Source organism: Rhipicephalus microplus, chromosome 3, assembly GCF_043290135.1.
Source record: "Rhipicephalus microplus isolate Deutch F79 chromosome 3, USDA_Rmic, whole genome shotgun sequence".
In the NCBI taxonomy this organism is placed as follows: Eukaryota; Metazoa; Arthropoda; class Arachnida; order Ixodida; family Ixodidae; genus Rhipicephalus; species Rhipicephalus microplus.
Window position 1 is genome coordinate 248,414,703 of NC_134702.1, and position 16,440 is coordinate 248,431,142.

General features: G+C 46.4%; 1 protein-coding gene across 1 annotated transcript in view; it reads right to left on the bottom strand.

Annotated features, from left to right (window-relative positions):
- Nucleotides 1-16,219, bottom strand: part of LOC142803183 (uncharacterized) — a 42,422-nt gene extending 26,203 nt beyond the window's left edge. Inside the window, exon 1 of the mRNA XM_075888276.1 lies at nt 16,085-16,219. Within this exon, the coding sequence (XP_075744391.1) occupies nt 16,085-16,165 (81 nt within the window). The 5' untranslated portion in view covers nt 16,166-16,219. The remainder of the gene's footprint in view (nt 1-16,084) is intronic.
- Between the last annotated feature and the right edge of the window lie 221 nt (nt 16,220-16,440).

Consider the following 16,440-nt stretch of genomic DNA (forward strand, 5'->3'; position numbering starts at 1 on the left):
GAGTGGACGGGCATGGCGGTGGTTGCAATGGTCCCGTGGGAAGAGACATGGTACGTTCCCGGTACTGGTAGGACGCACAGGAAGCGACTTACTTGGCGGCAGAAATGGAGAAGCCAGGCCAAAAGCAGCGAGTCTCGAGGCGGTCGTAAGTCTTGTGGAACCCAAGTGGCCAGCTGTCGCATCGTCAAGAAACACTTGTAAAACTTCCTGACAAAGTGAGCGAGGAATGACGGAAATCCGTTGGTTACCGAGACGATGGTAAATTTGCGACCTAATATTCCATCTTGAAGCTTGAAACAGGCAAGTAGTCGTCTTAGGCGGCTGTTTGCAGCTCGCAAAAAGCCAGTGCGCCAATCGATGATTGTGTGGCAGTAGGCACCAGCATGTTGGAGCGAGGCGAGATCTGTGGACGAATGATGGTCTGCAAGGGCAACAAACTCTTTCGTAGCAGCAGCTGTCTGTTTGATCACTTTGGTGAACAGATGGAACGTGACACTTCGGCGCTTTGCGAGAGCGGGCAACGTGACAAAGCATCGGCATCTTGGTGCTGTCGACTCGACCTATATTTGACGCTGTAGTCATACTCCTGCAATCATACACGGTAAGGGCGGCGGCGAATGGGATCCGTCGGTGTGGATACGATGAGCGGCCACTGTTGTTTGACCCAGACCTTCGGAACAAACGTCAAACAAGTTTTGTGTTTCATTAATAGCGCTAGCAAGGCATTAGTTTTCGTTTGGTTGAGATGTTCACACAAAGTAGCCTTGAGAGCAGGCGATGGATCTTCCGCTGGCATACACTTTGAGAATCACGAAGCAGATGAACCGGTGACGACACAAACCGGTGCTTCTTCGGTAGTGCTGGCAACAGTGGTCCCCTCTGGCAGAAGTACTGGTTCTGGCGTCGTGTTGCAGGCGGTAATGCTTGCATAACCACCTGAGAACCGCACTAAACAAGATGCGAGTGTGATCCTTCGAAAAGTGCAGCGCTGGCAAGGAACAACCACAGCGTCACCATCTAGAATGTCTCGTGACTTGATCAAAAGGACACGTTCTTGTCCGAGAGGCAGGAGGAAATCCGCAGCTGTGACAAGTTTGGGCGACGAAAGGTCGGGAGCAGAAGAAAGCTCAGTGTCCGTAATACGAATGAGGGGCCGACCACAAGAAATTACAGCCGACACAGCTGACAGGAAGTCCCAGCCTAAGATTATCTGAAGAGCGCACGAAATAGCACAGCCATTTGTATGTGATGCCGGATTCTATCGATGAGAACAGGAGCAGTACACAATCCGATCGGGCAAATCGGACTGTCATTAGCGCCGCATAACATGGGACCGGTATATGAAGTTAACACTTTACGCAGGCGAAAACACAATTCCCGATCAATTACCGAAAGGCGGCTCCAGTGTCTATAAGGGCCTTAACAAAAACACCCTCCACACAAACAGGCAGTAAATAACCTGGACGAGACGGAGAAGTTGTAACGTTCTGACAACAAGCAGTTCCCCCTACAAAAGTTGCACCTTCTAGTTTTTCGAGTCCAGAGAGATGGGTGCTGGACGCAGGGTGATGACGTAGGCCGAAACGTTGACGGAGAACGGTGGCGAGATGAACGAGAAGGATGAGGCCCAGCTTGTGACCATGGAGGGGAGGGCGACCTACGGGAGGTAGTCGGATAGGGTGCGCGATTGTATTCATTGGGTCTCGAAGCAAAGTCTCTTTCGTAAGCTGCATAACTACGTCCTTAATCAACCTGACGGCGGTGGCAGAGAAACGGGATATATGACCCCTTATGCTACAGTAGAAGTGGAAGGGGCACGGAGGACGCCATGTAGAATAGTGAGGTGGCCTTGGCACTTGCGTTGTCATTGCTGCCAAATGGTCGCATCCGATGTCCGCAGGCCTGGTTGGAACTGGTGCAGGGGCCCGTGATGCAACTTCTGCGTATGAAGGCGCTGGAAAGCGCACGAGAGACGGAGCATGTGCAGTGCTTGTCATTGATGCTAGTTTGTTCTTGATTATCTCACGCAGGTTGGAAGGAGGTGTGCGGACAGACGCAATGGTTGGGTTATCTGGAACAAAGCCATGGAGTTCCTTTTTTACAATTGTGCGGATAAGGGCCCGCAATTCATGCTCTCCGGCAAAGCGAGAGTCGCAGGAGGCGTGTGGAAGGCGCACGGAATGAAGCACGTCCAGGCGTTGGCATGTGGTAATGACGTCGCGGGCGGTTGTTGGATTCTGGAACACGAGAGCATTGAAGGCCCCAGAGTTGATACCTTTCAGTAGGTGTCCAATACGATCGGCCTCCGTCATGTCATTTTGTGCTCAGCGACAGAGAGCCAGAACATCTTTAATGTACGACGTATAAGATTGGTCGTCTCCTTGATGCGGGTGGCGAGTTTCTGTTTCGCTACCGCAGAGCATCCTGCAGACGTGCCAAATACCTAACGGAGATGCCCCGTGAAGGCCGTCCAATTGGAGAAGTCGCTCTCGCGGTTGTAATACCAGGTTTTAATGACGCCATCGAGGTAAAAAAGAATGTAGCACAGTTTATGTGCCTCATCCCAATAATTACAAGCGCTGGTTTGATCATAACTGTCCCGCCATTCTTCGACGTCTTCACCGCAAAGGCCGGAATATACCGGAGTGTCTCGGTGACAGGTACTCACGGTGTAGTGAAGCCTAAGTGGCTGAAAAGGAGTGGTTGCAGCAGCGGACGCCTTGAGTTCTGCCATCGCTGTTGTTTGAGGGCACAAACGTCGACCAGACCGGAGCTCCAGGGCTGACGGGTAGAGCAGGAAGACGTGGGAAAAAAAGCACGCTCCACCACTTATGAGACCACGTCCGGTACGGCGGTAACAAGGTTATCTTTTTTTTAAACCAGACACACGAGCTTGAGACCCAGCCCGCGTGACATACGATGATGATGACCACAATGGTTTGGTCATGCAGATCAAGTACATAGACAGCGCTCGCAATATATATATATATATATATATATATATATATATATATATATATATATATATATATATATTGGATCTTGCCCAAAGCAACTTATCTTCTCACCCACTTTTCTTCACATTTAAATTACAATTCAGTTTAATAACTTTCCTTATAATTTACTTGGCATTATTTTCTATTAGATCTCATTGATATTGTGTAAAAACACAGAAAACGAGCCCTTAATACACTTCTTTTGCTAGTATATAAATGTACATATAGGTATATATATATATATATATATATATATATATATATATATATACATTGGGTGTGTTTTATACTGATTAGAATAAGCAAGGTTGCTTTTTGCTTTGATTACTTTGTCTTTCAATAGCATCGTCACAAGCTTTTGATTTCATTAAATAATTCATAATGACGCAATTGTTTTGTGGCTGTATTGTAGTGCGTACTGTAACTTCATTTTTTGGGCAATTTTTTTTGAAAGCTGCATTGTTCGCTAGTTTGTACGCTTTTATTACATTGTAAGATAGTTTATACGAGCCTTTAAAGATTTGATTGTACTGCAGGTCAGATTCAGATTTCAGATTTTTTATTGATACGAATACAAGAATGTGACATGTGTATAGTACACAAAAGAAGGTATCAAAGTCAAAAACTGTATCAGGACCTCCTGTTAAAAGCAAAATTGTGGTAAAACAGTGGTAGTAAAACATAAGCAATATACAAAATAATAAACTAACATATATGCAGCGGAATTTTGTTATATATATATATATATATATATATATATATATATATATATATATATATATATATATATATATATATATATATATATGTGTGTGTGTGTGTGTGTGTGTGTGTGTGTGTGTGTGTGTGATGAATGGGAGACGTGGCCTGGCTCATACGCCATGTTTATTCTACTGTCACTTCTTCCTCCTCGACTTCTACGAACCATCGCTACCTTCCTACATCACATGATTCCCCTCCCCCCCGAAAGAATGTGTGCGGTACAACCAACAAAACAAGAAAAAGCGTAAGGTAAGAATGTCAAAATGCGCAGTAGTTCAATTTCAGAAGTGAGTTATTTAACTCGTACAAAAGCTTCAGTGCAGAGGGCAGCAGTCCGGTCATATCTAGGGTAGCTCTGGTGAACGAGGCTGGCTGTTGCGCCCGGGATAGCATAACCCCGCCCTGCACATCTGCACTCATGATGAGACGACTTGAGGTCTTGTGAGGAACGAACAAAGCTTGAAATCAGTGTAGCATTGAATTAACGGATATTTTTGGCATCGAATCCAGCACCGTCGTGGCAACATACGCTTTGCTTCTAGTCGGCGTACGTGAGAACGAAGGCTGATGAGACGATGTTGTTTTTCTCCGTTGTATACGTGGTAACTTCAAGTCTCTGTCACAAATTTCTGTGGCGTTCTCTCAGTTTGTTGGATCGCAGACACGGCATTGAGAACTCGTGAAGAAAATTTTGTTGACGTTGCTTTCTGCAAACGTGGCTCAGGCATTGACTTTATCTTTGCTTCTTTAATTGCTGTTGTCTCTGGCGAGCTTTAGGCCACAAGTGTAGTCGTGAGGAGGTTTCACCTGGTCGTTGTTCTTGTTCAAGTAGGCATTGTAGTTCCTGGGGTTCGTGGAGTTGCCTTTGTTGAAATTGCTCGTTTTGTAGCGAAAGTTGTTCAGATGGGCATCGTTCAGGAACTTGAGTCTGCTTTTCTTTGCATGGTGATGCGAGCAGCAGAAAGTCCGTAGTCGATACTGTGCTGCAGAGCTTTTCCTGAGATAAAAGTGGCGTGGCAGACTGCGGGGAAAGCTTCCCAGATGATTGTTGTCATCATTCATTGTAAATGTTTCTGCCAGTGCACTATGCGCTGGCTTTGGTGGATTCAAAACTGCTGTAGTGCTTCGACTCACATGTGTGTTATCACTTGAAGATGAGAGCAGGCATCGCTTGAGGTGCTTCTGATGACGTTTGCTTTTCTTTTTGCTGCGTGATAGAGCTGGGAACATCTTTTGAATGACTCTGGTCTTGAACAGCAGGGTGTGGGCAGGTATTTTGAGGATTCATGAACTCGTCACGTATAAATGCCGTCACGCATTCGAAGTCGTGTGGGCGATGTGTGCGACAGGAAGTATCAAGTGATTCGGGTTTTCAGTAACACCTAGGGTGTTATGGTGCCGTAAACAACGTGGAAATGCCAATTTATTTGCCCTTGAAAAATCCAACCATACAATCGGTCTTTTGGCAAACTGGTCTACATTCCTATCAGAATACGGTGGCATTCATTACCTTGTCTTCTGTGACGTGCAAGTCCCTAGTCGATGTTGTAATGCGTGACGTGCATTCGGACGAGTCATATGATGGTACAACGGTTGAATATTTACTCTGAAGTCTTGTTTGAGAAATGCGCTTATTGCGGGAAGATCTCGCGTAACCATGACGGGTGAGCCGAAAAGCCTTCAGCTAACGAGGTATGGACAGGTCTTCATCGTATTCTTCGAAATGGGTGATCATTTCTTCTTTGATCTTTTTCCAAGACTCATCGTTCTCGAAGATGTGGGTGAGGTAAAATGTGAATGCCTCACCTGAGATGTAGTCAGTGAAATTGGTGGTCATCTCCCGTTCCGACCTGGATGCAGCGGCGGCGTGGAGCTCGAACAGGTTAAACCAGTCCTTTGCAGGTCTGTCATCCACTGATCCTGTGTACTTGGGGATGCCACGGTCGTCTGATGGTGCTGTCATGATGCTGGTCTTCTTGTAGAAATGGGGTGTACTTGTGTGGTCCACATTCAGTCACTGCGTCTTGCTGAGATGTTCGATGATGATGGCCGGTTGATAAAGTGGCCGCCAGGACATCATCCCGTCGACTCATATGAGGCTAGATGCGGGAGACGTGGGCTAGCTCATGCGCCATGTTCATTCCATTCTCACTTCTTCCTCCTCGGCTTCTACCAACCATCGCTACCTTCTTACGTCACACACACACACATGTATATATATATATATATATATATATATATATATTATGGAGTCTTGGTTTGGAAGACCTTTATTAGGCCCGAAGAACCGGCAGCCGACAGCTGAGATGATCGGACCAAGATGATGATGCTACGCGACAACGATGGGGATGCATGAGCCACACATGATAATGATGATAATGTACCGGTGAAGAGGATGCGTATACTAAATGCCCACATCAATTCCCCCCACGTGAAAGCGGCCAGCCTGGCCGCGGCAAGTCAAGGGGACAAAGAACGTCGCATGAAGGGCTTCATACGGGAGACATGGACGACCTCTGTAGTTCGATAACGGCGATCTGCTGGGGCTACAAGAGGCGTCACGCGATAATTCACTGGTGAAGTTTCTTCAAGAACTGTGTACGGTCCAATAAACCGAGGCTGAAATTTGTCGCACAAACCAGGTGTGCGAACAGGCGTCAAAAAGAGCACTTCGTCTCCAGGTTGGAAGAATACATCACGATGCGATTCATCATAAACTAGCTTTCTGTCTTCCTGGCGGGCTTCAGTGTTTATACGAGCTCGTTGGCGGCACTGTGCGAGTCGTGAAACGTATTCCTCTGAAGAGGATGGAGATGAATTCACTTGGCAGGTAAAGAAGGAGACGTCCAGGAAAGTAGTAGGGGAGCGTCCATAAACTAGGTAAAATGGCGAGTAGCCGGTTGTTCGCTGAATGGCCGTATTGTAGGCGAAAGTGACGAATGGGAGAACAACGTCCCAGTTTTTGTGGTCTGGTTGAATATAGGCGGCGATCATGTCAGCAAGAGTGCGGTGGAATCGCTCAGTGAGGCCGTTAGTCTGGGGATGATAACTAGAGGCAGTCTTGTGAGTTGTGCCGGAGGCCTGAAGAAGTTCGTTCACTAGTTGTGAAAGGAAGGCCCTTCCACGGTCACTGAGCAACACACGTGGAGCACCATGACGCAGTATAATGGCTCGGAGGATGAAATCGGCAATCGCAGAAGCGGAACCTGTAGTAACGGATGCCGTCTCGGCGTAGCGCGTCAAATGGTCAATGGCTGTTACTATCCACCGGTTTCCAGCAGCACTTACTGGGAGGGGGCCATAAAGATCGACGCCTACAACTTCGAATGGTGTGGCTGGGCACGGAAGAGGCTGTAGTTTACCGGCGGGAGCAGATGTTGGTAGTTTTCTACATTGGCAGGTAGTGCAGGACCCGACGTACCGAGCTACGCTAGTGGTAATGCCTGGCCAATAAAACCGACTTAGAAGGCGATCGTAGGTTTTATGGTAACCAAGGTGACCAGCAGTCGGATGGTCATGAAGTGCCTTGAGGACTTCGGACCGAAGCGATCGGGGTAGAACGGGAACCCAGCGCTGACCGTCAGGATGGTAAATTTTGCGGTACAGCACCGAGTTGTCCAGCTTAAATTGCGAGAGCTGGCGACGGAGCCTTGCATTAGGTGGACGGGAACTGCCAGTGAGGTAGTCTATAATACGTCGACAGTATGGGTCAGCCAACTGTCGAGAAGGAAAATCGTGCGGGTCGTCCGAAGGCAGCTGGTACATAGAGGCGAGAGAGGAAACCGCCGTAGACGTGGACTCCGAGGGCGTGTTGTGTAAATTGACGGCTGAAACCCCGAGTGGAGTCGCTGGTAGTGGGCAGCGAGAAAGAACATCGGCGTCACTATGCTTCCTGCCACACTTGTACACGATCTCAAAATCATATTCTTGGAGGCGTAGAATCCAGCGTCCGAGGCGTCCCGACAAGTTCTTGAGTGTCGAAAGCCAACATAAAGCATGGTGGTCGGTCACAATGGTGAAATGGCGGCCATGCAGGTATGGACGAAATTTCTGTACTGACCAAACGATGGCGAGGCACTCCTGCTCGGTGATCGTGTAGTTCCTCTCGGCTGCGGAGAGGACGCGGCTGGCGTATGCAACGACTCGCTCTCGCGAATAGTTGTCGCGTTGCAGGAGCACGGCTCCTAAACCGCGACCGCTAGCGTCTGTGTGCAGGAAGGTCGGTGCATCATCGTGAAAATGAGCAAGTACAGGGTCGGTCGTGAGGGCACTCTTCAACCTGTCGAAAGCTGATTCACATTCCTGAGACCACTGAAAGGGCATACCGGAAGCAAGTAGCTTATGAAGTGGTGCGGCTATGGAGGCAAAGTTTTGTATGAATCGCCGAAAGTAAGAGGCGAGACCAAGGAAACTTCGCAAATCTTTTGGTTTGTGAGGGCGAGGGAAGCGAAGCACTGCAGCAGTTTTATCAGGGTCTGGGCGAATTCCGTCCTTGCTCACAATATGACCGAGTACCTTGATAGATCTGCTGGCGAAATGGCACTTTTTGGTGTTAATTTGAAGAGCAGCGCCCGCAGGACAAGTCAGGACCTCGTCCAAGCGTTGCAGATGTTGAGAAAACGTCGATGAAAAGACAACAATGTCATCGAGGTAACATAGGCAAGTCTTCCATTTCAGACCACGCAGCACGGTGTCAATCATGCGCTCAAAAGTTGCGGGCGCATTGCATAGACCGAACGGCATAACATTGAATTCGTATAGGCCGTCCGGCGTTGCAAACGCAGTTTTTTCTTTATCATCTTCGTGCATGGGGATTTGCCAATAGCCTGAACGCAAGTCGAGGCTCGAAAAGTATTCAGCACCCTGTAAGGAATCTAGGGCGTCGTCGATGCGTGGCATGGGGTATACGTCCTTTCTAGTGATCTTATTGAGTGCTCGGTAATCGACGCAAAATCGTACGGAACCGTCTTTTTTACGCACCAAAACCACTGGAGACGACCAAGGACTGGTTGAGGGTCGGATTATCTCCCGTTGCAGCATATCGTCTACGTTTTCCTCAATGATTTTTCGTTCGGCTAGGGAGACGCGGTACGGACGACGATGCACAATGGATGTTCCGTCGGTCTGAATACGATGTGCTGTAGCAGTTGTCTGACCCAGGCTGGATGAATGAACGTCAAAAGAGTTTGCATGCTTTTGCAACAAATCAAGCAGCTGCTGCTTCTGCAAGTCTGTCAAGTCTTTGTTGATGGCTGCTGTAAAGGCCGAGGAAGCAGCATGATCTCCAGGATGGCCTTTAGAGGAGGCAGGGGTAAGAGGCACGACGCACACAGGCTCCAGATCGGCAACGCAGGCGACAGTAGTGCCCCGCGGCAGTAAAATTTTATCTGGTGTGGTGTTCGTAGCAGCGAGGACAGCTGATCCATCGTTGAAGCGAGCCACACCTGATGCCAGAGCTATGCCTTTATTAAGGCAATACGGTGACGGAGTGACCAAAATGTCACCAGAGTCGACGTCGTTGGACAAAACTGTCACTAATTGATGTTCGTTTGGTGGTAACTCGATGTCTACTGCAGCGATGAGTCGAAGTGGCCTGTAGGTTTCGTCGTTGAGCAAGTGGTCCGTGTCAGTAAGATGGACGACACGTTGTGCACAGCAAATAGCCGCAGAAGCAGAGGAAAGAAAGTCCCAGCCTAAAATGAGTTCATGGGAGCACGGGGATAGCACAGCAAATTCTATATGATGAAGAATTTCGTCGATTAGTACACGGGCAGTACAGAGAGCGGAAGGGCGAATCATTGTTCCCTGGGCTGTAACCAGTGTCGGTCCATCATAAGGCGTCGTGACTTTTCGAAGACGGGCACACAAATCAGCACGAATAACAGAAAACGCAGCCCCAGTGTCCACCAAAGCATCAACGTGCACTCCCTCAACTGTGACCGCAATCATATTGTAGGGGCGCGCTGGAGGAATTGGAGTCTTGTGTTGGAATGCAGTTTGTCCTCCAAAAACTGCATCGCTTAGTTTTCGGGACGCCGATCAGAAGTAAGGGAAGCGGGCTGAAGAGGAGAAGAAGAGCGACGGTAAGGCGACGGTGAACGGCGTCGGGTTGATCGGTGACTACTGCGCAGTTCACCCGATGCTGGCGGAGATGGAGACCGACGCGGCGGTGACGAATAACGGCGACCCTGGTACAAGGCTCCTGCGGTATAGTCCCGTTCGCGTATGTCATACCCTCGGCGCTCGTCTTGCTGGCGCTTGCGGCAAAAGCGTGCAATGTGACCACGATAGCCGCAATAATAGCACGTAGGCCGAGTCGATCGATGAGGAGGGTAGTAGCTTGCGCTAACTGCACCAGGAGAGAGAGAAGTCAGAGGGACAGGTGACGGCTCACGCGGTGGTGATGAAAAGCTCGTGGGAAAGATTGTGGGAGGTGCGGCAGCAACCGACGCGTACGTTCGTGGCGGGGACGTCGAGCTGACGGTGCCTGGTGGTGCGGCGGCGGTGTGCGGGAACGATGGTAGAGTACGAGAGACAATGGGCTGCAGGTTGGCCATGTGGGTCATGGACGTGAGCTCTTCCCTGATGACATCCCGCAATGACGTTGAAGAAGGCTGAATGGTAGATACTGATGGTAGTGTGAATCCCATTGATTCTAATTCTTCGCGTATTATAACCCTTATCGTTTCTCGTAGGTTTGGATCAGTCGTAATACGGGCCGCGTCACTGTCCGGCTGTAGGCGCATCGACTCAAGTTCTTCGAGGCGCTGACAGGTTGTCGCAACGTCAGCAACGGTAGCCGGATTCTGGATTGCAAGGGCATTGAATGCGACGGGTCCAATGCCCTTAAGAAGCTAGCGTACCTTGTCTGACTCTGTCATTGGGGTGTCAACCCGGCGGCAAAGTGAAAGGACATCCTCGATGTAGGATGTATACGACTCCCCGATGTGCTGTTTCCGAGTCGCAAGAGCTTTCCTTGCGAGAGCTGAACGGACAGCCGGTGTGCCAAAGACATGGCGAAGCTGATCTTTGAAGGCTGACCAGTCGGGGATGTCCATGAAGTGGTTGAGGAACCACGTCTTCGCGACACCCGTGAGGTAGAATGACACGTAAGCGAGTTTGTAGGTGTTATCCCACCGGTTAGCAGCGCCGACCCGTTCGAAATCGTCCAGCCATTCCTCCACATCTTCCCCGCGCATACCAGCGAAGGGATGGGGCTCACGCTGGAGGCTGTTAATGACGTGAAAAGGCGCGGCACGCGGTGGCGGAGTGGGAACGGCTGCAGCACCGACCTCTTCTTGGTGCGACATATTTCCGGACACCTGGCCCAAGCGGCGACCTGAACGTAGCTCCAGGGGGTAGAGTGGTCGAGAGGATGGCGGGGGATCCAACAGCACGCTCCACCACGTATGGAGTCTTGGTTTGGAAGACCTTTATTAGGCCCGAAGAACCGGCAGCCGACAGCTGAGATGATCGGACCAAGATGATGATGCTACGCGACAACGATGGGGATGCATGAGCCACACATGATAATGATGATAATGTACCGGTGAAGAGGATGCGTATACTAAATGCCCACAATATGTATATATATATATATATATATATATATATATATATATATATCCTGATGAAGGCCAGACTCTAGGCCGAAACGTCGAAATAAACCACGTTGTGACCGCTCACGGAAAATCTACTGGACTATATATATATATATATATATATATATATATATATATATATATATATATATATATATATATATATATATATATATATATATATATATATATATATATATAGTCAAGTAGATCCTGCCAAGTAGTCAAGTAGAACTAGAACGTGGTTTATTTCGACGTTTGGGCCTAGAGTCTGGCCTTCATCAGGATTGAAGGTATAGTTTGTTGGTGCTCAGCTTTATACAATCTCAAATCAGAGGGAAAGAGGGAAAAAGACAGAGAAAGAAAGAAAAGAAAAAAGAAGAAAAGGAAAAGAAAAGAAAAAAGAAGAAAAAAAAGAATACAAGGTAGACTCCCCCGGGTGCCCCCCTTCCACATCTCCCTCCATCTCTCTACCTTTTCTCCCCTTCACCTCTCTGATGTCAGAGGTGTGTGTACTTCCTTTCACTAACGCATTCTTCCCGACCAAACGGCGCCTTCTGGCTCTGGCGGTTAGGTGTGGGGCAAAAAGAGCTTTTTTTAAGAAGTTTAAGCCTTTAACTACCCAGTGCTTCGTCGACATTTCGTCGTACAAAGAGGCGTGCCGCGTATTGCCACAGAGGCTGGTAAGCGGGCGCAATGCGAATTCCTTGCCCGCCTCTGTATTACGCGTGCAGTAGGGGTTTTCCGACTGTGCACAGGGTTGCTGTTGGGCATGTCATGCATGGCACAATTGATTGGGTAGTAATGTAAAAACAGAAAACAGACGACAGCTGTACTTAGGAACAGTAGTTACGCTTGGCCTTGTTTTGAGAAGTCCAGTGCTCTTCGCAGCTAGAGTGCAGTGAACTCAGTTACTATTTTCATTATTGCCGTTATTGTTTTCTAACGCTTTAATTGCTGCAAGTGTACCAGGATTTTCATTTATTCCTATCGAAGGCATTAAATTGGTGGATAAGGTAGGACTTTCGTTGTTCACGTTCTCGGTTTAATTTAAATCCCGTCTCTAAGAGGTTTACTGATAGTTTGTCGAATGCATGGTCGGAAAGATTAAAATGTTTTGATAGGGGTAGATTTGGGGCTGATTACGCATGGGTTCTGTGATTATTTAAGCGAAACCTAAATGGTGTTTCGGTTTGTCCGATGTACTGCATACTACACACGTTGCATTCGAGTAGGTATACTACATTAGAGGAATCGCATGTTAGGTTTCCTCGTATGTTAATCGAAAACTTGGATTGTGTGCAGGTTGCTTTGTGTGTTTTTCGCATCGCCTTACATACAAGACATCGTGACTTTAAACAAGGTCGGCAGAAATAATTGGGGGATGAGGTATTAATTTGGGAGTGGACAAGTGTGTCTTTGAGGTTGCGTGGTCGTCGGTAAACGACACCTGGAGCGCATGAGAATGCGCGTTTCAGACGTTCACTTTGTTCCAGAAAGTTGTATTGTCGTTTAAGAATTTTGTTTGCAATGGGGAAGTTTGTGCTGAAAGTCAAGCAGAGGTTTGTTCGTTGTGGGTCTTCTTGGGTGGTCGCTTCATAAGTAAGTCATCACGCTTCAGTTTTCTGGTTTTTGAACAGCGTCATCAATTACATGTGGGGGGTATATTTGTTCCTCGAGCATAAGTTTTAGCCTCTGTGAGCTCGTGTCAAAATCAGCGTCTCTTGAGCAGATTCGCTTGAACCGTTCAGCCGGGCTGTATGAGATATTGTCTTTACATTGGCGCGGGTTATCGCTTTAATAATGGAGATACTGTTGTTGATCTCTTGGTTTGCGATATAGGGTTGTAGAGAGCTTCTCTTCTTCTATCGTTATGGTAACATCAAGAAAATTTACGGTAACTTCCGAGTATGTGTGTGTGAAGTGTATGTGCGGATGTACAGCATTGTAATTGGCGATAAAGCTGAGAAGTTCTTCCTCCCTGTTGGTCCAAATAAGAAAGATGCCGTCTATGTATCTTCTGTATAACAAAGGTTTCAAGGAACTTTGTGCAAACAATTCCGATTCTAGCTTTCCCATAAATATGTTGGCATAATTTGGTGCCATTTTGGTGCCCTTAGCGGTGCCGCTGATTAGTCGAAATACTCTTGGTTAAACTCGAATGAATTTATTTCGGGGACCATCCTCGTCAAAGTTGCGATGGCAGAGAAATTCGGGGTATTAGATTGTCTATGGTATGCGTGCATGGTTTGCAATGCAGCTATGCCGTCATCGTGAGGAATATTTGTATACAACGAAGATACATCAAGAGTAACCAAGTACGATTTTTTTGGCACACACTATCTGCAATGTCTCGAGGAAACGGTGTGGTGTCTTTTATGTACGACGCGAGGGTGCATGGATTGTAGCTTATTAGTTTGTGCACGTACCTTGATATGGATTCAGTTATTGTGCCGATGCCTGATATGATTATTCGACCTGGTTTACCGGGTTTATGAATTTTTGGGAGGCTGTAGAAACGACCTGGATGAGCGTATGCTGCTCGCATCAATTTGTGGTCTGTGTTATCAGCAGTCTTACAGTTTAGGTGTGCTTGTGCACCACCTTTTCGGTAGCTTTTGCCCTCCGCGGGTCTGACGCAATGCCTGGCGACGTCGCTTGTCCTTGGGTGCAGCCACCTGCAGCGCAGCCTCTGCAGATTCGATGAGAAAGAATGACGTGGCCCAGCGGCGACCCCATTGGAGGAGTCTGACCTCATAACCAGCGGTGCTTCTGGTTGGACATTTGAGTTGGACCCGGTTATCTTTTCTGCATCCAACAGTTTCTTTAATTCTGTTGATACGATACGTTTGTATTCGTCTGTCGGATCACCTGGGCGGCGTTCGTAAAATCTTGAGTCGTCTAGTTGGCGGTATGCTTCTTGTATGTAGTTAGTTTTATTAAGGACTACAATTACTCCTCTTTTGATAGCGGGTTTTATTGTTATGTCTGTCCTAGATGCCAGATTTATCATACTCATTTTTTCATATTTTGTCAAGTTTTCTCGGTTTCCTATCTGTCTGTGGTATTAGTGTACTATATCTTTCTGTCCTGCGGTGATATAAAGGACAAGGCACTTGTCTCTATTACTGTGCTGTGCCCAATCATTTGTTTTACGACGGTGAATTGTTTCGTGGCTAGAAGGCCTGTCCAAGAAATATTCGCGCAACCTTAAGTTTCTAGCGAAGCTGTCGAGGTCTCGGAGCAAGTGGAATTCATCGAAAAATGTTGTGGTCGGGCAAAAGCTTAGTCCTTTATATAGCAGTTTTTCTTCGTCAGGTGACAAGCTCGTGTCCGTTAAGTCTGATAAATATATATATATATATATATATATATATATATATATATATATATATATATATATATATGTATAAGTATATATATATATATACATATATTTATATGTATATATTCAAGTAAAACTTTTATAAAACAAAATCAAGTGAAACGATGAGTAATGTCAACAGTATAACTGAATAAGAATACAAAAAGCTGTAATAGATGAAATGTGGACGTTCAAACAGATGGAGCTATGGTAAAGAACAGTATTAGCATGCATAGTGTGTGATTTTACTTTTTTATATTGATGCAAGTATCTTGCATTTTTATTGAAAGCTGGTAGTGTGTTCCAAAATGATATAGATGAAAATTAAGCAGCTAGCTTACGATAAATAGTACGTACCTTAGGCAAAAGAACGGTATTTTTATGTACAAATATAGTATTACTATGGGCAACAAGGTCTGAAAATGAAAAGTAGTTTGGAGGTAGTGCCTTGGTTATGTATTTATAGAGTGCGATACCTAAGTTTTAATTGAGGAGCTCTGAAATGGTACAGATGCAGTTATTATGAAGTAGGCATTTACCATTAGAACAACGTGAGCTTTTCGTATTGATTCATATGAATTGGTTTTCTGTAGTACTTGAAAGGAAGCCAACTGAATGTTATAGGTGTTACCCCAGAATATTATGCCTACCTAATATGAGAATGAACGAATGAATAGTAGAGTGACAGTAATATGGCACGTGTGAAGTATGGACGAGCTTTATTTAGAGCGCGGATGCCGTATGCTATTTTCTGTTTGAAGTGATAAATATGATCTATTTATTTCAAGTTAGGGTCAAAGGAAATTTCGAGAATACAAAAGCAGGAACTGGGAAAATTAGAGTGCGAGCAAAAGTCAAAAAGGTCCCCCTTAACCTATGCCTCTGTCAGAGCCCGTAAGGTAATATCAAATTGAATGAAGAATTGAATAAATAAATTCAATAATAAGTTCTGTGTTAGCTAGCCGTAGTGACACGTTATGCACGCCATCCACCATATTCGTGTTTGTCGCTCTGTTACCATGGCCACGAAGTTTTTCGTCTAATTCCACTTAAATGAGTAGGCCTCTGTGAAGTTTTTTTCCCTCAAAGCAGACGGCAATACAGAAACTTGCAACACATGCACAGTCACCACGTTTTGTTACGCTTATTCTTGAACGCTTTCTTGAATATCGTATGCTTTCGAACTAGCCCAGGCACCCTACTGACCGGTGAATGAGGCACGTGTATCTGAAATTCACTTGTACCGCTTTTCTTAAGTTCTTGGCTTGTTACTTCAAGTGACAGCGCCGTCGTCGCTTTGTCGATAAAGTCAAAGATTCTTTAACATTCTTCAAGATGAGAACAAATTCGGAACAGCTTACCTGGGCTCGTGGAGGACCACGAGGGCGTTTCCGGGCGTCCGTGTCGAAGCCCTCGACCACGAGAGTCTTTCGGTAATACATGGCATGCTCCCAATTGACAGGAACCCACGTTGGCAACGGCAGCAGGCAATTATCAATATCCTGAACAGACAGAGCAAGACCATGTATTTTATATATATATATATATATATATATATATATATATATATATATATATATATATATATATATATATATATATATATATATATATATATATATAAGACACTTGTCTTCGTCAGGTTTTGCGAACAAGAATGTGACACTTGTTGGCGAACCCTGAAGAAAACTGGTCCGCCGGTCAAAACCATGGAAAA